Source organism: Cygnus olor, chromosome 3 (assembly GCF_009769625.2).
Source record: "Cygnus olor isolate bCygOlo1 chromosome 3, bCygOlo1.pri.v2, whole genome shotgun sequence".
NCBI classification, from domain to species: Eukaryota; Metazoa; Chordata; class Aves; order Anseriformes; family Anatidae; genus Cygnus; species Cygnus olor.
Window position 1 is genome coordinate 97,613,767 of NC_049171.1, and position 21,218 is coordinate 97,634,984.

General features: G+C 42.9%; 2 protein-coding genes and 1 long non-coding RNA gene across 5 annotated transcripts in view; 1 reads left to right on the top strand and 2 right to left on the bottom strand.

Annotated features, from left to right (window-relative positions):
- LPGAT1 (lysophosphatidylglycerol acyltransferase 1) overlaps window positions 1-16,464 on the bottom strand; it is a 67,143-nt gene extending 50,679 nt beyond the window's left edge. Inside the window, exons 1-2 of one of the 2 annotated variants that reach the window (XM_040552783.1) lie at window positions 16,227-16,358; window positions 15,063-15,285 (exon numbers count right to left, since the gene is read on the bottom strand). In XM_040552783.1, coding sequence (XP_040408717.1) covers window positions 15,063-15,105 — 43 coding nt within the window. In that variant the 5' untranslated portion in view covers window positions 15,106-15,285; window positions 16,227-16,358. Of the gene's footprint in view, window positions 1-15,062; window positions 15,286-16,226 lie in introns of both variants that reach the window. The other variant, XM_040552781.1, reaches the window with a different exon arrangement.
- On the top strand, window positions 16,442-17,943 carry LOC121067881. The gene is made up of 2 exons (XR_005818496.1): window positions 16,442-16,512; window positions 17,464-17,943. It is a non-coding gene; the product is annotated as an uncharacterized LOC121067881 (long non-coding RNA).
- Window positions 17,944-18,354: 411 nt separating this feature from the next.
- The window catches only part of INTS7 (integrator complex subunit 7), a 44,733-nt gene continuing 41,869 nt past the window's right edge, over window positions 18,355-21,218 (bottom strand). Inside the window, exons 24-26 of one of the 2 annotated variants that reach the window (XM_040552778.1) lie at window positions 19,393-19,482; window positions 18,807-18,969; window positions 18,355-18,420 (exon numbers count right to left, since the gene is read on the bottom strand). The gene's annotated coding sequence lies outside the window, so the exon portion shown is untranslated. Of the gene's footprint in view, window positions 18,421-18,806; window positions 19,483-21,218 lie in introns of both variants that reach the window. The other variant, XM_040552780.1, reaches the window with a different exon arrangement.

The window sequence follows — 21,218 nt, forward strand, 5'->3', positions numbered from 1 at the left end:
CAACATACTGAGCATAACCTGCACAAGCCACACAAGTTGCTATGAGTTACTTTAAAAACAATAAATCCTTGCTATAAATGTTGTGTAAGCATGTGCCACACACTGTGCAGAACCGCTGTTTAGGCAGGGATAGGGTGACAGCTGTTTGGTTTGCTGTTTGTTTAGGGAAAGCAGATTTTAAAGAAAATAAAAATTATTTTCTAAGAGAGCGCTCTGAGAGCACGCCCTCTGTCACCACTAAACTACTGCATCATTACAATAACCTGAGCTGTCTTTGCAGAGTCAACTGCTACATGGCTGAATCTACCCAGGGGCATTATCACAAACTACAATGCTATTACTACAGTTTCCTTTTGAGTCACTGGCAATGGTATGCATTACTAATTTGATGCTGTTGCTTGTCTTTCCAGATGTGAAATTCCCTGTGAGGCCAGAGCAGAGTCATTCATAAGCTACTTTATTTCCATCAGCTGTTAAGGTGGCTCCAAAAGCACAGCTACTGTACCAGTAGGTGTAGGCAATGCCAGGGGTTCATGGCCTTAACTGAAGGGACACTTCTCAGAGCGTGTAATCAGCACCAAAACTCAGTGCATCCAAACCAACCATGTGAAAAATGCCTTCAGGGAAATGGCGTGTGCAAAGCAAATGACTTGTGAAATATCAGTCCTGTTTCCTCCAGAGAGACAGCTACCTTCTTAAAAGCAGGGAGGTGACTGAAACCTGCTTCACAGCCTCAGCTGTTAAATCCGAGGATACTGATTAAGAGAAAGAGAAGAAAGCCAACTAACTGGCCTCGTGCAAGCTGGCTAAAGCAAATAATCAACAGGCCATCCTGCAGGACCACAGCACTCGCATGGTTTCCATTCAACTGTCTGGCTGCTTACGCAGACTTGTGCAATGCAATGCCACCTGGATTTGCCATGAGGAATCAGAAATTCTCCCTATCACAGAAACAGTCTGCATTGCACAGTCCAGAAAAATACAAATACTGGGGAAACTGGACAAAGATTCCACTGGAAAAAAATGCAGCCACAAGACAGAAGCAGCCTTCAAACAAGTAGTTGGAGAAGAACTGCAATTCTGCTTCAAGAAGGTAAAAAAAAAAAAAAAAAAAAAAAAAAGAGTCCAGTGGCTATAAATAAAGAATAATCTACCATAATCTACCATCATTAATAGGAAGGTAGACAGATGTCACCAGCAGGTTTAATCAGTTTTTCTTTTTTCCCCATACTGGCACATAAAAGCAAGTGCTCACATCAAAGTGGCTCCAAGAGCAGAGTAAGGGAGAAGGCCTGTGGCAATCAGAAGGGGTGGCTGCAGCTCATGCACGGCAGTTATTCCATTAGCTCCACTGAGACAACGCTACGCAGCGTGCCCAATAGTTAAGGCTGCTATTAATCAAGGGTAATCTGCAGCATGTTCAGAGGTATACCTCTCATAGTGGATTTTTTGCTTTTGAAGCGGACAGATTCGAGGCCTTACTGCTTGTTGACAGCAGACCCAGAAGATCTGACAAAGGAACTTGTTATAAAAAGTTTAAGTATGTTCTGTGGTGACAGCTGCACAGCCCAAAATGAACGCCTGATAAAATCAGCACGAAGTTTTCACAGTTATTGAGGAGGGAGCAAGCTCTGTTACAGCAAAGCTTATCATAAGCTGCTGCTCAGGGTGGTTTTTCGTTGGTGGTGGTTTGCTTAAATGACAAGTAAGGTATTTGGAAAGGCTCAATGCTAGGCATACAGAAGTTTATGACACCACTTACTCTAGGCTTCCGTGTCAGGCCAGTTGAAAACATGCCTTTAAACTGCAGGTAACTGGTGGTTTACAGCAATGAACACGCTCAGGAAGAGATGGCTAACTGTTCTCCTCTCAAAATGTGCAGATTGCAAGCATCCTGTATCGTTTCAAGGAATCCTGAACAACTAGAAACTTTTCAGATGTTTTTTCTCCCAAAGAAATAACTTGATACACCCAGAAATCTTACAACAAATATCCCAATACGGTGGAATACCAGCTCTTTCCTGGGACAGCGTAAGACCTCAACAGGAGGTAGTTATGTACACACAAGGACCTCGAGAGGCTAGCCAGCAATGGGAAGACATGAGGTGGAAACCTCATTTCCATTCTTCACTGCAAGTTTTAAAACACTGTATATTTGGGGACTGTAAGCTTTTCAGAGCACTATGAGAGTCTCCTTCAGGTACGACACACACAGAATGTGCAGTCCAGCACCACTTTTCTGCAAAGAGGGAGAGCAATTTCTCACAGGAAATCAATAAAGCACATTATTCTAGCGTGCTTCTACTGTAGCTGGAGAGTTTGCTAATGGAGGGCTTTCTGGTACCCATGAAATGCTCTGAAGCACCTTGAGGTTTATCAAATACAAAACCCAGAAAACTCTCAACAGGGCTGGAAGCGAACAAGCATTACTTTTTCTTAAATAAGATGTTGAACTTGCCTAAAACTTGAAGTAAAAGCTTGCATTCATCCCTTTATACGGAATCTAGTTAAACAGCATGGTGAAAAGGTGTGATCAAACCCTGAGCGAGCATTGGACTCTAAGACTGTTCCCCCAGGACTGGGAGCAGGCAAGTGTTACAGCCAAGAGTATACGTCCCAGGAAAAGCTGCCAGAGCAACTACAGCTAAGAATTGAGACTGCACTTCTTGAAAGATTTGCTAAGTGGGGGTTGTTGATGGTGGAAACACCACCAGAATTAAACAGCTGAGCAAGAAAATGTTTTCCAAGTGTTTAAATCCAACTGGGCTCAGAGAACCATGATTTTGCATATATTCTCTGAATAAGTCAGCTTGATTCAAAAATATGAGACTGTTGACTTTTCCTCCAAATTGAAGCAAACTACATGACTTTACTTACTGGATGAAGGTTCAAGTCAAGAAAATCAACAATACTATTACAGGGAATCAAGATTCTAAAGGTCGTACGACCACTCCTATATCGCAGCTCTCCTTCAGCTTACCTAGATCAACTTCAGTTAGCTTGCAGTTACCTCTTTGGATTCTTCATGTCTCTGCAGGTCCAGACAGAGGGCTATGAAGATGATCAGAGGGCTGGAGCACCTCTGCTGTGAAGAAAGGCTGAGAGAGCTGGGGGTGTTTAGCTTGGAGGAGGCTCTGGGGAGACCTTATAGCAGCCTTCCAGTGTTTAAAGAGGCCAGAGAAGAAAGACAGACTTTTTACAAGGGCATGTAGTGATAGGGCAAGAGGTGATTGTTTTAAACAAAAAAAAAGGGGGAGATTTAGGTTAGCTATTCAGAAGAAATTCTTCACTCAGAGGGTGGTGAGGCCCTGGCACAGGCTGCCCAGAGAAGCTGTGGATGCCCCATCCCTGGAGGTGCTCAAGGCCAGGCTGGATGGGGCTTTGGGCAGCCTGGTCTGGTGGGAGGTGTCCCTGCCCATGGCAGGGGGGCTTTTATGGTTCCTTCCAGCTCAAACCACTCTGTGATTCTATGTTACTGCAAAGTGCTGTTGATGCTGTCTTGTTATACAACTGACCTTTTTCAGCCCAGCTTATGTTGGAGTATATATAAAAAAAAAATGCAGAATGCATTCAGAAAACCCTTTACTTTTTAGATTATCTCTGTTAAAAGGCCTACATGGGAATGGCAAAAGGCCACTCTGTGCATTTATTTACTGTGCCCCTGCAGTCAACTCAGAACCGAGGAGCTTGTCTCCCCTTGAAGGGCACTGACCATTTCAAGCTCCTCAACTGAGTTGACTCCAGACAGAAAAAGAACAAATTCTGTGTGCCTGAATGATCGTAAGAACAGAAATACATATTCACACAATGTATTTTGAGATTGCAGAAGTAGCATAATCTAAAAATCAATATCCACCAACAGTAAAATTGGGTGCTAATCAAGCAGCTGCAGCATTATTCTTTCCTCCCCCCACACATTTTTTTTTTTTGCCGTCCTCCAGGTGTTAAAATAGGTTAAGATCACCACAAAACATAACGAAGTCATTGAACATTTTCAGGTTGCAGTGTGGAGGGCAAAACTTAACAATGAAAGGCATGCAAAGAATCAATAAATAACTGGATACAGATGCAAGGAAGCACAAGGACAAACCTTTTAAAGGAAGCCTTAAATGTTTGCACTATTGGGTTTCAAGGGCTTTATGAAACTTTTCACCCATGCTACAAACAGTCTAAAACAAAGAAGTTAGAACATGAACAAGAACTACAAACATTTCCCCCTGGGCTTTTGAGATACTATGCTCGTTCTTTCAGTGAATGGATTTTACAAAGGCCCAGGGAAATAAGATATTCTGTTACCACAAATGTAATAAAAGTAAATTAATCATAAAACAATAAGAAGTTAATGATACAGATTAACATAACATCAAATTCCTATATTCAGTTTTATGTATATGCAAAGCCCACTGTTAAGAACAAAAGGCCACAATAGCTTTGAGAAGCATGCTGGAAAGTATATATAAGTCATTTTAGTTGGAAACTTATGCTAGTACTTTTGCTGGCATGATGCAGCAAATGATCCAAGTTAAATATGCAAACATATTTAAATTTACCCCATATTATCCTATAGCAGTTCAGTGACTCTTAAGAAATAAGCGTGTAGCCATGTTTCAGGTTGCCAGTAAGCAGAAGTCCATTACCATAAAATCAGAAGAGACGCCGTCAATGGCACTCTCAGGCTGTCACAAATGAAGTGATTAGCAGGAAAGGCAGCCTCACTCTCATTATTCTAGCTGGTGTACCTCAAAGCAGCAGCAAAAAGTATACTGTTCCTAATTTTAAAAAAAGTCTAGCTCTCTGACTTCCGTTAGTATTACAAAACAAATAATCCTCTTATACCCGCTAACTGCAAAAAATACCTTGGATTTGCAGGTGAGTCTTACCAGGAGTTTCAGTAGTACTTTTTATAGTCTCCAACAAACTTATTCCAACACTCTGAATAGCTGGCTCTAATATCTACCCTTCGTTCTCAGCACGCAGACTAATATTCAATGTACCTTTCAAAGAAATACCCAATAAATCCCAATTTTGAAGTATGTTGCTGCAATGACAATAATTGAGGCTTCTCTTCATCCCAAGTAAATAAATAAAAAAATCCACGTCTCAGATCAGAAAGTTCTTCTAAACGTTGGGAACACATGCTAAAAATGACAGCAGACAAATGTTGTGTGGGAAAAAAAAAAAAAGAACAAACTTCCAAATACATCAATTAAAACCAGTACTTCGCTGTAGAGCAGCTTCTCTGGAGAGCACAAGTAAAGGGACTGAACAACAAAGTTGCGAAAGAGACTGTAAAAACAGGCTTCTCTATTTCAAACGCAGCAAACATGCCACAAATACAAACAGACATTGCAAATCTCAACATTCCATTTTACAATTAAATGATTAATGTGAACACTCCTAAGGCCATGTGTATCAACAGTACTCGATAGGTAACTTGTCATATCCTGTGGCTACAAGCATCTTTACTTACTCAGGAAGCACATGCTGCAAGTTTCACAAATTACTCTTTCCTCTGACAAATGATCAAAAATGTGGGCAAAAAAGTGGGCAAAAATAAGTTTATTCAGGCCACAAAAGTCTAGCACTTGCACGGCGTAAGAGTTTGGTCAATACATTCAAACATCAAATTCTACCTATCCAACTAAACCCTCCACAATTTGCTCAAAGAAACCCTGCCTCGAAACAAACCTAGTGAGCAACCAGACATTGCTTTTGCATCAGAAAAGGGTGGTAGTGGGAATGAAAAAGGAAGGAGTGTGCCACCTGGAATAGCTTGTTCCTTACCGCCAGCCACTCAAATTAGCCTGCCTTTGGTGACGCACTGTGACACCACTCGTGGTTAGATGAACTCAGCACTGCAATTTAGTTCTTAAGTTTCAGTAGGCTGTTAAAATATGTGCAAAGAATGGGAGCAATAATGTGGAAAAAAATAAAAAGGTACTTCAATGTTTTCTCTCATGGAAGTGCTTCTTTCAGCCTACAAATGTCTCGTTAAACTTCAAAGCCCAAGGTGGGCATCAGATGATCCTTTAAATACATCCAAGGCAACAGAACTATCTGGATATAGACTTTGCTGTTGTACCACTCCCTTCCCATATTATTGGGTTAGGAGACCAAAGTGCTAGATTTGGTGACACGAATAGAAATCTCTAATACTGAAAATACTCCTCCATTAGTTTTTCATGTAATCCAATGCATGCAAGAGGCTTAACAGACATTCATATTAACCATACCTTCATCTGAAAACCCTTTTACAAATGTAAACTAAACGTCTTGTGTTGGTATATGGTGTATCAGCACATACACAGGCTATGGTTATATTTGTTTCCAAGTAAAAGCTGTTGCTAGGAGGAACAAAAACTGAATTTGATGCCAGAGGCAAGCGCAGGAAATAAAAATGGGTACGTTATCCAAATGAAAGGAATACATTTGGAAAGGAAGCTGGAAGCTACCAGACCTGGAGTTTTGCCAGTCCATCTATATGTATTTATGCATATCAAAATAGACCAGACAGGTACAAATTTCAAGAGGTCACCTTACTAACACAGTGCCTTCACGCGTGCTGCGTGACGGTACAGAGCCCTGCTTGACAGATCGTCACACTGCTTACCGCCCACACAGTTGCTCTCTCCCAGGTCTCTTCAAACACTCTCAAATGCACCTCAAGCCTCATGGTTCCACATAACCCTGGGTCAGATTTCTGACTGACTTCCTCTGGCTCTGCCCTGCCTGCGGTAATCGAAGCATCACTGCTCTGCCTCAAAAGCTGCAGTTGGGTTGACGTCCTTCACGCCTTCCTTTTAGAGATGCTATGCCAACTCCTTTATATATATATATATATATATACACAAAGTGAGTAGAAAGTCTTAAACCCACAATTCTTTTACCACCTTATTCTTTTCCTTATATTAACACTAAACAGCTATCCATGTATACCTTTGGGATCTAAAAGGCCATGATAAACGAGGTGAACTAAACATCTTCCAGAGGAAAGGACGCTGCATCTGACGCCATCTGCCGCTGCCAGATTAACAAGTTGTTCTGGAAGCTGCAGAAGTAACAAAGCTTCGTTTCCCAAAGATTTGTTGCCTAACCTCCTTTCCCACAACGTGCTGGACAAGATATGCCAGCGGTGGGACAAACCCAGAAGCACCTATGCACTAGTTGGCAGTGCAGCTGATGTCCAGCGAGATAGACGATGGCCAAATTCCGCCTGCTCTGCCCTCAGCTGAGGCACTGGCTCGGGTCTCTCTCTTCTCTGCTCAGCTGCCAGTTTTCACAAAACTCCCAAGAACATCATTCTCTCTGAACCATCTGGTCAACTGCAGACAAATTTGTGAGGAGGCAAATCAGAAATGTGGGAGGGATGACAAAAAGAAGAGCTGTTAAACAAGGGGCTTAATCCCAAAAGGAAACTATACTACAAACACTAAAAACATTTATCTACATGTATGATAAATTAACCAAGTCACCAAATTACATTAAAAAGGTGTTCAACGGCCTATCCCAAATACCACATTCAAACATAACTGATGCTTATACTAACCAAAAATACCTATTCTGAAGGTTGGCGGTTGTTTTTTCCCCCCGTTCTGGCAAGCAAGCACAGACGCTACAGACATTCACAGAAACTGCACATGCTTGGAATGTCAGGATGCTAGAAAACAAATGAAACTAAATAAACAGGATGACCAAAAAAACCACACACTCAGTCAAAATCCTCCCTTTTGCCACCAAAAAAACACATCCCCACAAGCATTATGTCATTGTCCTACAGATTCAACTTTCCAGAACCCGCGTCCTCTCAGACAGCAGCACGCTGGCCCTGGCTTGCAGAACACTTTCTACTTTTAGTTCTACATAAGTGAGAAGCAGTAATAAAGCTGTTAATCCTTCCTCTCCTCCTTTACTTAAATTACAAAGGTAGGTGACACTCTAAACTAGCTTAAACTATTAGATCCCTTACACAGGGACAATTCCTTACCTTTTAGAAGGTTTTGAGATCATATTGTATGACACCACCTATCCTGCAAAGTAAATATTTTTGAATATTTGTGAAAAGCCATAAGGAAAATATATAAGGAAAATAAAACCCAAAAAATCGGCACTGCTGACTTATTAAATCTTAAAAGATTTAAATTTATTACCTTCCAATGATATTTAAAGTCCCCTTCTTTTTTACACACAGGTGGGGAGACGGCATCTCTTTGCGTTATTCTCCCCAGGAAACAGAACCACTAAGTTGTCTAGTTCAGTTCTGATTCAAGTTTAGCTGTGAATGAAATGGTTCTCATTTGATTTCAGCTTGCGTTAATGAAACTGTTGACCCTCATAGAGCCCCTTCTTAATTCTCAAATAGCTTTAAAATAACTGAGACAAGAACAGCAAAGCATGAAGCTAGTACTTTTATTAAAATATGTAGAGAACAAGGAGAATAATAACAGAACGTGCAGTCATGCATTGAGCCAAAATTTTCCCTAAGCTCTCCATCGTGATACTGACCTCTTTCTTAGGCTGCTACTTTGCTTAAATGTTCATTATTTTGGACTGTTCAACACTGAACAACTTCTGCAATTTGCTGGCTATTCATATAGCTTAGCCACTTTCAAAGTTCTTTACAATTGTCTCTGCAGCTGACAAACTCAAACAGCCAAGTATACAAAACTTCCGAGGAACCCCACTGCTAAGCTTTCATTAAAACGAACACTGGCCTTTTTATTCCCTAATCAACCCGTTTTCAGTTCATGATAGCCCCTCGATCTCACCCTCTGCTTGATTTTCTTCTCTAAAGCAACTTTGCAAAAGGCACTTTTACAGCCCAAATAACAATAATCACTTCACAAGACAGCAGAAGGAGGTGAAGAAGTTCACCTCAGTGACACCTCAACCACATACCGGAGCCCTGTCCAGCACAGGACTGCTCTCTCGAACTGGGGCCACGTGCAGTAGTTCAACGACTACAGCAAAGCTGGCTGTGCCACCGAAAGATGCAGTTCCTCTTTCCCTTTGCTGTCTGCTCCCATCTTCTTTCACCCCACCTGTAGAGTGAATTGGTTTAGGGACCTGGTGTGTTTTGTCTGTCAGTACTCCAGCAAGAAAGGCGGTGGGGAGTTTTTAGCGTGGCTCAGGGCCGTGGTGCAGATCACCACACAATCATTGCAGTATTTGGCAATAACACTGAGGCAGTGGTGCAACCATGAGACTGAAAGCCTGGGACTGGCCTTCTTCAGGGGCACTCCCTGCTCGAAATGCTTGTGGGGAATAAAAATACAGCCTTGTATGCAAAATCCCTCACTGGTGTCATGGAGCATTTTTAGGAATGCAAACATGTTGGTCTTATTTATTTCAGTAATTGCACATACGAATGGATGGACTATTATCTCCAGTGTGGCAACTGCAAGAGCAGTGCAATTACGTGCCTACGCAATCCTGCATTTGACGTGTCATCTTAAGCATTAGTTTATATTCCGCTGTAATAAACACGAGCAGATTACATATCTTGGAGCTGTACTTTGGCTCAGTTCACGCCGGAAAGTTACACCACTAAGCTTATATTCCATAAAGGATTTACTAACTGCCCTGTCTAATTAAGGTTGCACAACTCTTCAATTTTTAAAGTCCTGTTTTCAACGGCTTAAAACCTTGCCAAACTAACCTTTGGCAAGGCTTCTCCGTCCCTCACACACCCAACAGAGAAAGGGAAAGTAATACATCTATTCGTTTGAGCTGCATTCTAAAAAAGTAATTTCTCAGAACAAAATGACAGAGAAAAATAGGTTTTATTCCTGTCATACAATTGTTTTCTCTAGTTTTCTTGAAAAGCTCTAAGATTTTATTTTATTTTTTTGCTTTAAAGCAGTTATACTAAACACACGTGAGAAGGAGAAATCGCATCTCTGACATCAAGGCATTATCCCTGACATATTCCAAATCCCCCCTTCACACACACTGCAGAGAATTGGTGCATAAAGAGTTTAATGCCCTAAGATTCTGTTCCTCCTCCAAACCAGAGCTGGACAAAACCTTTCCTACAATTACTTCACGTGGTTCCTAAGACCCTACCATCAAGAAAAAAAAAAAAAAAGGAAGGTACAGAGAACAGAGAGACATCTCTCAGGTATTCTTAGTCATATCCTTCCAGGCACTTAACCAGCAATGAAGGGAGAAGTAAGATGACTAGCATGAGTAGATACACTAAAAACAATGTCAGGCCTAGAACTAGGAGGGATGAAAAAACGTCCTAAAAATAGAAATCTTGGCCATAAGCAGGAATGGAACTCCAGTTCAGAAGCATTCCACAGGCATTCCCAGAGTAAATAATTTCCCCTTCACACCTTTCTGTACGAGTACTCCTCAATAACTCCAGTCTTACTTTCCTTAGGTCTACCTGACAGATTTGGTATGCTTGCAACATATTGTTTTATCCAGATCAGGTGAAACACAGGAGCATAGACTAACCCACCCTAAAAAAGAGGAAGCAAATAGCAACAAACAACACAAATACCGCTAGCAAAAAAATAACAGCATGTGCTTGTGCTTTAAGTTCTGTGCCAGCAGGCAGTAGCTTTCTAAAAATAAAACTTTGAGAGCATTTCAATAGCTAATCTTTCAGAATGACCGCTTACAGTTAAATGATACAATAGGAAAATAAAAGATGAGCATTACTGCTTTTGACACGCTGCTGACAGTAGATGAAGTACAAAGCAAGAAATATGGCAAAGCCCGTGTTCCAAAAAGGCGAGATGGGAATTTCCTGGTGTGATTTTAGATGTGATTAAAATAGGTCAAGGGTCACTACATAGCACCCTTTACAAACACACACATCCCTTGCACAAAGAAGGGGACAGCGAGTTCACTGTACTGCTCACCGCCTCTTACGCAAAGACACAATGAGCCTTTGCTCTGAGGCCGCAGCAGAACCAGCTCCAATGTCCCTCACTCATTCAACTCCGACCTTTCCTTATCAAGGCAGCTCACTAGTTACACACAAACTTCCTCTTACAACATAAATTCAAAGATCCCAGCTTGTTCTAACCCTAGCCTACGCAGAAGTTTGACACATCGGGGAGAGCTGCACTCAAGTCAGGGACTGCCTAGAAGCCCAACGTCGGTCTCTGCCTGGTACGTTGCTTTCCAAATCCATCGAGGCACATCAGGTATCGTCGCACATTCAAACAAAACCACAAAGCAAGAACAATCTCTTTTCTTCATTTCCACAACTCAAAAACACGACTATTTCCCCCAGCCGACTGCGCAGTCCTCGCAGTGGTGAACAATCCCCAAATATTACCAATTAGAAATCATACTGCAGGAACAAAGTGGGGTAGAAGACAATGGCAGGGCTAAATGCATAGATATGTCTCCTGAAATAACACCCCCTGCCTTATTTGGTGCCAAAAATGTACTTTTATCTCATCTGCTGTTTTCCAACTCGTGTTGCACTTCCTGCCTGACGAGAGGGGCCCTCGCCATGCCAAGCGGCGCTGACAGCACGCTTGGCCTGTGCCAGTGAAATGTTATCACAACCCCACCTGGATCTTACCAAAACATTCTCATTTGTAAAGGGTTTAAGGAGTTGAGTCTGTTGACTGATGAAACAAAGAATGCTTTGAATTAGGAAAAAAAATAAAAAGGGTGATTGCTGAACAAGTTATACAGAAGAAGTTAAATACTGGTCACTACCTGATTTTAGGTAAGTGTCTTACAATAGATTTCAAATTACTTGAGGGGAGAGACAACTAAAAACCCAAATCTCAATTTTACTCTTGTTGGCTGAATAATCAAAAGGGAGGAAACAAAAATTCTCCTTGTTTGACAAAAACAGAATATTCTTAGATACTACTTAAACGTCCTTGCCAGCTAGTACAGAACGGTAACAGGCAATACCATTTGATTAGTTCAGCTTTTTACCTGCATCACGATACCAGCAAGCATCCTCACACCACTAAGATGCTTTCTGCATGGTGGCAGAGGTTTATTACTCTTCCTTTCATCAACCTGTCCAACTTTATTGAGAGACTTTGTGTGCGCTGGCAAGAGGCTGAAACAGAAGGTAGCACTGAGTTACCCTCTACCTTCTTCACCGCTGGAGTACAAAATGCTGCAAGCACAACTCTGATGCAAAGCCCCTCCGAGACTGACCCCATGCGACGTGCCTCTCCCCTGGGGCCCAGAGAGGCAGAAGCACTGCTGCAGACGGAGGACACTCGCCCATCGCCAGCTCCTCGTCACCACGGGTAAGGGCGAGGCGCACGGTGCTACTCCCCGAGCAAGACCGAGCTGAGCAGAGGGGAGTGAAGAATGAGATCAGCATCACAATTATCAGGACTGCTGATGACTATCGTGGAGACTTATAATTGCAATTCTGCAACAGCAATATCACCGGCTAATGATAACTGCTGCGTAGATGGCAGGAGAAGACAAGAAAACAGTGCATCTAAGCATTTTTAAGCCAAGCGAGGTTCAATTCTCCCAGCCCCAACTATTTTTAGAGATTTGATTAGACACAGGGATATTAAACTTAACTCAGTAGTAGCTACTGACCCGAAGAAGTTCCGATTTAGAAGATGGCTGCTTTAAAAGGAGTTTTGTAGGTGAGCAGGGACTCATCAGAAATTCACCTCTGCAGATATGCTCCATCTCCCCTCATTACATCTACTGTACTATTTAGGGGCTTTTGTTCTACTTGTATGTTAAATGACAAATTATAGCATAGAAGAAAGGTACTTGCCAACAAAAGATCAAGCATTCTCAAGTTCACATTTTTTCAGGCTGCGTCTTCCAACAAATGCAGGAAAAATATTGAGAAGTGTTATTCAAAGGTGCCTTTCAAACCACACTAACACTCAGATTCTGAGTGCCCTAACTGAACTGCTCCTACAAGGGCAATACATTTATACAAAAAGCCTTCAAAAAAATGGCTTACAAGAGTTCCAAGAAGGTCTTTCTGAAATCAGCTAAAAATCAAATAAAACCGTTAGATATCTGAACATTCTTCATAAAAAGATACTCAGTTTTCCCTTTCTTAAATACTATAAAGTTCATGGGAGCAACATATCCTTATCATCCTCTGCCCTTGAAAAATCAGAGTTCCAAGTTCTCTCTCATATTTGCATCTTAAAAGGAAAAATTAGGGAAAGCAGAAGGATCTTGACAACCTCTCTTCCCATTCCTTTCCCTATTTTGCTTGTCCAGTTATCCACTACCTCTTTACATAAGATCAAGTGCATTGGCAAACAGAGACACCTACGTTTATCAAAAAGCACAGATTAGAGACACAGATCATGCACTTTTCTCTAACAAATCCTCTGGGATCCTAGCACAAAAGCACAGGTTTATGCGGGGGTGGGGAGGAGAAGGGCAGACCTAGTTCACGATTTTTCCTCAGCTGTTCCAGCGTGATTCAATGAAATGTACCAACAATTATGCAACAAGAGCAAAGCCCAGAAGGAAAAACTAACACTCGCCACATTTTCTTCATTTGGTGTTGAGCTCTCTCCTACATATTACATACAAACTTACATGGGGGATAAAAAAAAAAGTCTGCCCTGAATCTAGCTTGCAGGCTGAGTTTAAGTCCCTAATTATTGTTTAACGTCACTTCTTGCTCAACAGATGACCCAAGCCTGGAAGGGGAAAAAATAAGTAAAAAGTAAAAATAGAAACACACCTACAACACAAGCAAAACATAACATTACCTCCAATTAAAAGACAGGTAAACTTATTTAGCTGGCAACCCTCTGAACTGAGACGAAAAAAAAAAACAAACAAAAAAATCCAACTCACCAACCACTGCACCACACCAAAAAAAGAAAAATCCTTAATCTTCTGGATGAACCCATACATACCTATGATCTTCTGTTTACTTTCACGAAGATGGAATATATTGCAGCTTATCTTTGGCTTAGTCTTGGAATTGAAAACAGAAAAGTTCTAGAGTGATGTCTCTTTCAGATACACCACTGTAAGTCTTAGGCACCAACTCTAATAAAGTAGTATTTCAGTCCTGAATTAACGTATGTCGTACTCTATACGAAGAGGGGACCACAGCAACAACCTTTTATAAATCTACCCATCTGGAAACAGATGCACAAATTTACTCTGTCTACATGTACTGCAGCCAGAAAGGTATCCTATCGTTTCCAGGTCTGTTCTGCGTGTGGTAGCAAACACTGATGAGGGTAAAGAAAGGAAGGAGAAAGAAACAAGCTATTTTTGCTATTTTGTAGCTTTCAGCATAAAACATGTTCATGTCTTCATACCAAATAAGAAAATATATTCAAACTGAGACTTCGTACTAGCGCTTGCTTAAAATCCTCCCCAAGTCAAAAGCCATGCTTTATAGTGAGAAGCGAAGAGAAGGGCCTCCTTACCCATACATCATCCCAGCAAACACTTCTGTGTAGCTGTTTGTAAATGATACGTCACATAAACATACTAGGACATTTCAAGACTGCAAAACAAAGGATTTCAAATCGTCAAGATACAGCAGCAACACCAATGAACAGATGCTTCAGGAAGTCTCTAGGATATGCAGATCATGCTAAGACCACTTTCCAAGCAATAGGCAAAAGAAACCACACAGTTCTGCAGTCAGCAGTAATACTGTCCCAAAGAAACTGCCTTCAAAATTGACAACCGTATCGTCATGGGACAATGGCTTGAATTTTAACTAGTACGTTCAATATACGCAGCGTATCCTCAGGGTCGTATGCTGTATGAGTTTAACGTTCCCATTATGCCCATGAACTTTCCCATTTCCAATTAATAATAATACACACAACACCTTGAAAATTAACCCTCCCTTCCGGAAGGACTTTTTGCTTAAAGGCATAAAGCAGACTTTTAAAAATGTACCTGCCACTGCAAATACTATGTGGACTTCTTTTAATGAGCAAATACAAACATATAAAAAGATTTTTAAAACAGCATATCTGGAAAAGCTTGAGCTGTACCAGGCAAGGCAATTTTGAAGCAGTGCAACGCTGCGACAGTTCTAGCCCGACAGACCAGAATCCAGCTTGCTGCTGCCACCATCTCCTTAAGAAGAACTGGAAGCTCACCTAGAGTATCCACAGAAACTTTGTGCATCTCGGAAAGGCACATGACAGGGTACCAAAAGGCATATTATCACAGAGGCTTCAGCTCTTGTAGCCTAACAAAAAGAGCGCTCCGTCTGGGTCAATACTGACATTCTGACTAATCGGGAGTCTGACCAGACTCCAGAGCTGTGTGTTGCCATTCCTTTTTTTCCTTGTTTACATGGACAAGACCTGCGGATGCAGCCTGGGCAGAAGAGAGGGAAAGAATTTTAGGAGGGCTGTTCATATTTTGCACTCAGTAGATTCATTTCCTCCCCTTTCCAAGGTCTAAGCACATACAAAGATCTGACGGCTGTTTTCTTGCAGAAAGTGCAGTAGCCAGGATGAAAATCAGTGTATTCAAGGACAAGACTAGAGCCTTCCTTAATATTTCAGTTCAGTCCTTCATCTTGATGAGACTATGAATACTAACAAGTAAAAATAAGTTCAATAATCACTGCAAAGCAAGCATGCAGAGGGGGGGAAAAAACCTACAGGTTCTGTAATTAGCTTTGCTAACAGTAAATGAAGAGCCATATAATCAAGAAACACCAGGCATCACTATTTCTGTGAAAAAGGTTGCTTCTGTTTCCCTCCATTCTCAGGCAGCAGAGAAGACAGTTGCTGTTTCAAGGACCAGAAGACCTATTCTTTTGAGATGACCTTCATGCCAAACTTCTTAGCTTTGTGTCCTGACAGTTTTAAGTGGAGATGATTTAGAGATGCATGCACTTTACAAAGGAAGTTTGTTCACACTCAGAGTTTGGCTCTAGCAGCTATATTCACAGTACAAATCAACACTGCTTTGAATAGACGTGCCTCTTTCATGTAATACTAAACCAAAGCGATCAAGACACATAATGCCAAAAAGCATTGTTTCTGATAACACAAAGTATTGATTGAGAAACTCTATTGTTTAACACACAATAAATTTGTAGCTACAGTTTAAAAAAACATTTTGGTACGCTCAGCATCTCTATGCAGAAACACAATGCATCCGTATACGGCACCTGAAAGAGAAACACCCCCCCCACGCCCACTACGTTTAGGTATTCCCCTGCATACCCCCACGCTAAAACATCTGCGTTATAATACTTGTCGACAGCTTAATATTTGTACATTTTGTAGTTAATTAGATGTGCTTACCTGTGTATCCTGCCCACCAGCCCCAGGATGCCACCATAGCTAAAAGCCATTTAAATAACACTCCTTCGATATACCAGAAGAGCTTACTATCCAACACTCGGAGCGGCTGCAGCACAATTAAATACAAGACGTAGGACGGAATAGCAACCAGGTTATTGGCGACCATAAAAGCGAACCTGAGGAGTGCTTTCAGCAAGGTATAGCCCACCCGCTGGGCCTGCTCGAAAGTCACGGCCATCCTCTTCACAGCGGGACCGTCCTGGAGGAGAGGAAAGAGGGGGCACAGGTGAAGGCTCCGGGCAGGGTCGGGGCAGCGGGGGGCTCCTCGCCGCCCGGCCACCCCCGCTGCCAGGGGCACGGAGGCTGCGGGGCAGCTCCCCAGCTCCGCCCGGCGGCGGCAGCCTCCCCGCCGCCCTCCCCGCCTCCCTCCCCGCCGGGGCCGGGACCTGGACCCCGGCCCCCGGCCTCCCTCCATCTTCCCCCCCCCCCGCGAAGGTCACGGGCGGCCTCTCCCTGCCCTGCCCGGCCCGGCCCGGCGCTGCCGAGCGGAGCCGGGCCCCGCCGGCGGGGCCTCACCTCCGGCAGGGCGGCGGGGCGGCGGCGGAAGCGGCGGCGGGGCTGGGGGAGCTGGGCCCGGTGGCGGTGGCGGCAGTCCCGGCCGGCGGCTGGCGGCGGCTCATGGAGCCGGAGGCGGCGGGCTCGGCCGCGGCAGCGCTGCTCAGCCTGCGGGGAGAGAGAGGGAGAGGGAGAGGGAGAGACAGGGGGCGGGCGGCGGGGAGGCGGGAGCGGCGGGCCGGGCGGGCAGGCGCAGACCGCGGGATCACCTCGGTTCTCCCGAGCCGGGCCTCGGCACCCGTGCCCGCTCCTGCCCGTGCCGGTGCTGCCCTCGCCGGCCCCGCACGGCCGGGCACGGGGAGCCCCCTGCACCTGTTGGGGGCGGGCGGGCGCCGCTCGGCCCCCGGCCCCCTCGCACGCGGCCCCCCGAGGGAGGGGAAGGGGTTTCGCGACCCCTGGCAGCGGGTTTAGTTACGGGGGAGTGAGGGAAAGGGGGCCGGTGTGGGAGACGGGCGCCTGCACCTCACGGTCTGGCTTGGCAGGGCTCGGTACCATCAGTCCTGCCAAGGACAGCAGCAACGCGGTGTGTTCTGCTGGCTCTACAGACATAGGTGCACAGGGCGTGCTTCGTATTGATCAAAATCTCCAGCTTTTTCTCTCATCTGTCCCCTGCTTCCTCTAGGAAAGCGCTGCAGCCGTCCCCAGGGGCTGTCACAGCAACGGCGGGCCCAAGACCCTGCTCCCCACCAGTGAAGGCTCTGCAGGCCAGGCCCCAGTGCTGGAGACTTCACAGCACCCTCCTCACAAACTGTTCCATGCAAAAGGAGGAGTGTTGCCTTCCATGAAACAGGAACGTCCCTTACTGCAATCCTCTGTCCTTTCACTGTGCACGTCTGGCAAAAAATCTGCTCCCGTCTCCCACTGGTGCGCTCCTTCAGCCATCTCCAGACTGACCAGGCCCAGTTTCCTCAGCTTAGTTCAAACATTGTAATGCTTCAACTGAGCTGAATGGTTTGTGCATGTAATTTTAACTTGGCTTGATTCTCAGGGAATAGACACAGACTGGGATAAATAAATAAATAAGTAAATGTACCTCGAGAAGGAGATATGCTAGAACATCTTTTGCACTGAAAAATAAAATTTTTAAACTGTAATATTTAGACTGAAAAACATATCGCTTTCACATAAAAACCATACTATGTGTAATGCTAGTCCACCGTTTCCCAGACACCGAGTCTTCAGAGATGACTGTACCATCAACGAAATTAAATCCAAACCTCCACTCCAGGGAGAAAACAAAGTTGTTATTGCAGATAAATCTCATTTCAGAATTTTAAAACACAAACAACCAAATAATGCCATCATGTTCTATTCGAGCAAAACAAAACAAAATTGCTGACCTTCTTGACAAAAAGGACGAGTCTTGCATAAGCGGTTCCAACTCTGGGTGTTTTGCTATGTTATTTTTATTACTAGGTTAAATCTGACAGTGCACTCAGTAATCATTATGGAATCAACTTTAGCTGTTCTGAAGTGTTATCAACTTCCGTAGGACTTGGGTTTTTTTCTTTTATATCACATGCAAGCAACTCAGAGCATATACTTGAGCTTACTCTCAGCAAAATTTCAGTCCAAACTCCTAAAGACAAAGGACAACTGTTAGGTAATAATTACAGTTACGTTTTAATTTTTACATCCCAACAGCAAAATGAAGCCTTGTTTGTATATTATTCCAAAATAAAAATAAATTGTAATTCATGTTTTTCATATAAAATGTGGTTGCTCTTTTTATTCTGTTTTATTCACTGCACAATTTGTAATAAAATCCTGATATATGATGCTTCAAAATGAGGGAGTCCACAGAATTTATGTTAGACAACTAACCAATTAGGTAATTTATACAGCTGAAAGGAATTGCACATGGGGAAGCAGGCATACAAAGCATTCTTTGTCAGCACGACGGCCTTAAAGCTTAGGAAGCTGTGGTTTAACATTTTGCTGAATGAGCTAGTAGCAAAGACCCACCCTTAGTCCTCATTTCCTGGCCTTCATGTGGGCAACCCATGTTCTAGGAAGCTCACTCAAGGAAATAGCCCTTACAGATCCCGAGGTGCCTGTCATCCAGTCTGGGGCTCTGAAGAAACTTTCCTGTTATAAAGTAACACCTTTGTGCATATATGTGCCATTACTGCAAATAAAAAAGGGAAAAGAAAAAAAAAAACTAAGCAGCAGTGAACTTTTTTCATTTGGTTGATAACTGTTAATGCTGAAGCTCTGCAGTTTCACAACAGGTTTGTTGTGGGTTTTCTTTCTTCTTTTTCTTGTTTTAAATTCAATTCCACGAGGCAATTCCTCATAATTTCTAAGAGATTGTGAGTTTTCTTAATGTGTAATTTGTCATTTAAAAAGGAGTAAAGATTGATATAAGCAACTCTTGATTTGTGGCCTTTTTAACCATTTCTCTACAGTTTACACATTTTTCAACTAAACAACTCACTGTAACTATGGCTTCTCAGCCCAGCAGACGATACTGACAAAGATGTCGATACTGATCATTGGAAAAACATGTTTTAATGTGCTTATTAACTGTTAGAAATATACAGATACCAACACTGGTAATATTAGGTGGTTAAATGATGTCAGGCATAGCTGCAGCAGATAATTCACTACTGGAAGTGTCTCCCACAGCCTCCAAGAAAACCTACGGACAAAAAAAAAGAGAAAAGGTTAGACATTCCTGCCTATAAGAAGGGAAAAACATGTTGTTATGGCAGTGGGAGTGTTATACAGTAATAAACAAACACATCTGTTACACTCAGAGAGTTATGTTAAGAAGTTACCCTAACCAGCCTATAAATGACCGCAGGCAAGCTGCAGAGCCTGCAAGGTTCTGAATTCACCAGGCTGGGTTTAATCACGGTATCTGGCTACAAGATGCAAGTCAGATTTTACTCATTAACCCCTTGAGAGACTTTTGCAGAAGGTAACGTGTTTTTTTTTTTGTCCCTGGGTACCCTTCAAGAAGACCCTGGCCACCGTGATTCTCGCACGCTACCATTCGAGGGCAGGCATTTGCATTGCAACGTTGCGGTCACGTTAGAGCTGCCTCCAAGCGTAGCTGCGAGGAGAGAATGCACTGCAGACGTTCAGGCAGGCCACATGTCACAGAGGCATAATGAAACCCAGGTTCAAAGCTGTAAACACCAAATAGGCTTAAAGATGTGTTTCTGGAATTCAAAAACAGAAAGTTTTGGAATGCTTTTGAACCTCCGTCCAGGTCCAAGGCTGGGAAATAAAAAGCTGCTCCTTTGTCTTGACCAGATTCAATCAGTTCTCCCTGCTTGCTTTTCTTGTAGCAAACTGAAGTCACAGATGCCATATGGCCTGAGAAAAAAGCCTTAGGAATAGGCATTCATGTGCAGATGACACTAAAACCAAAACCGCCTTTAAAAAATCATGAAGGCCTGTCATACAGGCAACAGAGACAAGGAAACAGCCTGAGAAATCTCAGAAATTCCGCAGAGCAGAAAACAACTACTGTTTCCCACCTCTCAGAGCAAATTACTACTTGAAAAAAGAAGTATAAATTTTATTGAAAAAGTAGCATGAGTGAAGATAAAAGTAGACAAAACTGACATTGAGGAACTACAAAGATGGAAGCGTGTGCAGAGTGAAGACGGCTGGAAGATGCACAACAAAAAATAGGGCATATGCTCAAGGCAGCATAATTCTAGAAAGCATCTCAAGTGAACTGAGTAGTTGATATTGGATTTGGAAAAATAAAAGTTTAAAGAAACACCAAGAACCTTGCAATTATGTTTTCCATAGGCTGCAATAAAGAAAGAAAGCAGGGAAAAGAAACAGAAAAAGAAAGGAAAAAAAAAATCTGTGGGCCTGAAAGAGAGAGAGTTAAATTTGCAGCCTCCAATTCTATGGTGCTTTACAGGGTGTACAATACCCTGGTTTGGAGGGTTTTCATACTGCCATCCTCAGAACATTGAACATTTCATTTCTTTTCCACAATATCTGTTAAACCTTCCATAGTATTCCCCAACACTCACTGCCATTCCATTCTCTGTAAAAGAGGTAAAACCACCTCTGTGCTCCAAGTCAATTCTTAAAGGGCAATCTGTTGCTCCACCTCTACAAGCTGCACCTCAAGGGGGATGGGGGAAATTATGCTTGTTAAAGTCCCTTGATGTTCAGTGGCAAGAGGGTCTTACGTCCTTTCTCTTACTGATCCAGTGGTAAGGTCACCCTTTTTAAAAGCCCCACTTTCAATAATCTTTTAAGATGCATGAGTTGCTTTTGAAGACTCGCACACAAAATGAAAACAAAACAGAACAGCCATTTTCCTTTTCTGATTTTTCCCCAGGAAGTAAATACCACCAGTCTATCTGCAAATAAAAGCAGCTTTCACTGAAAGGTCATCTTCTC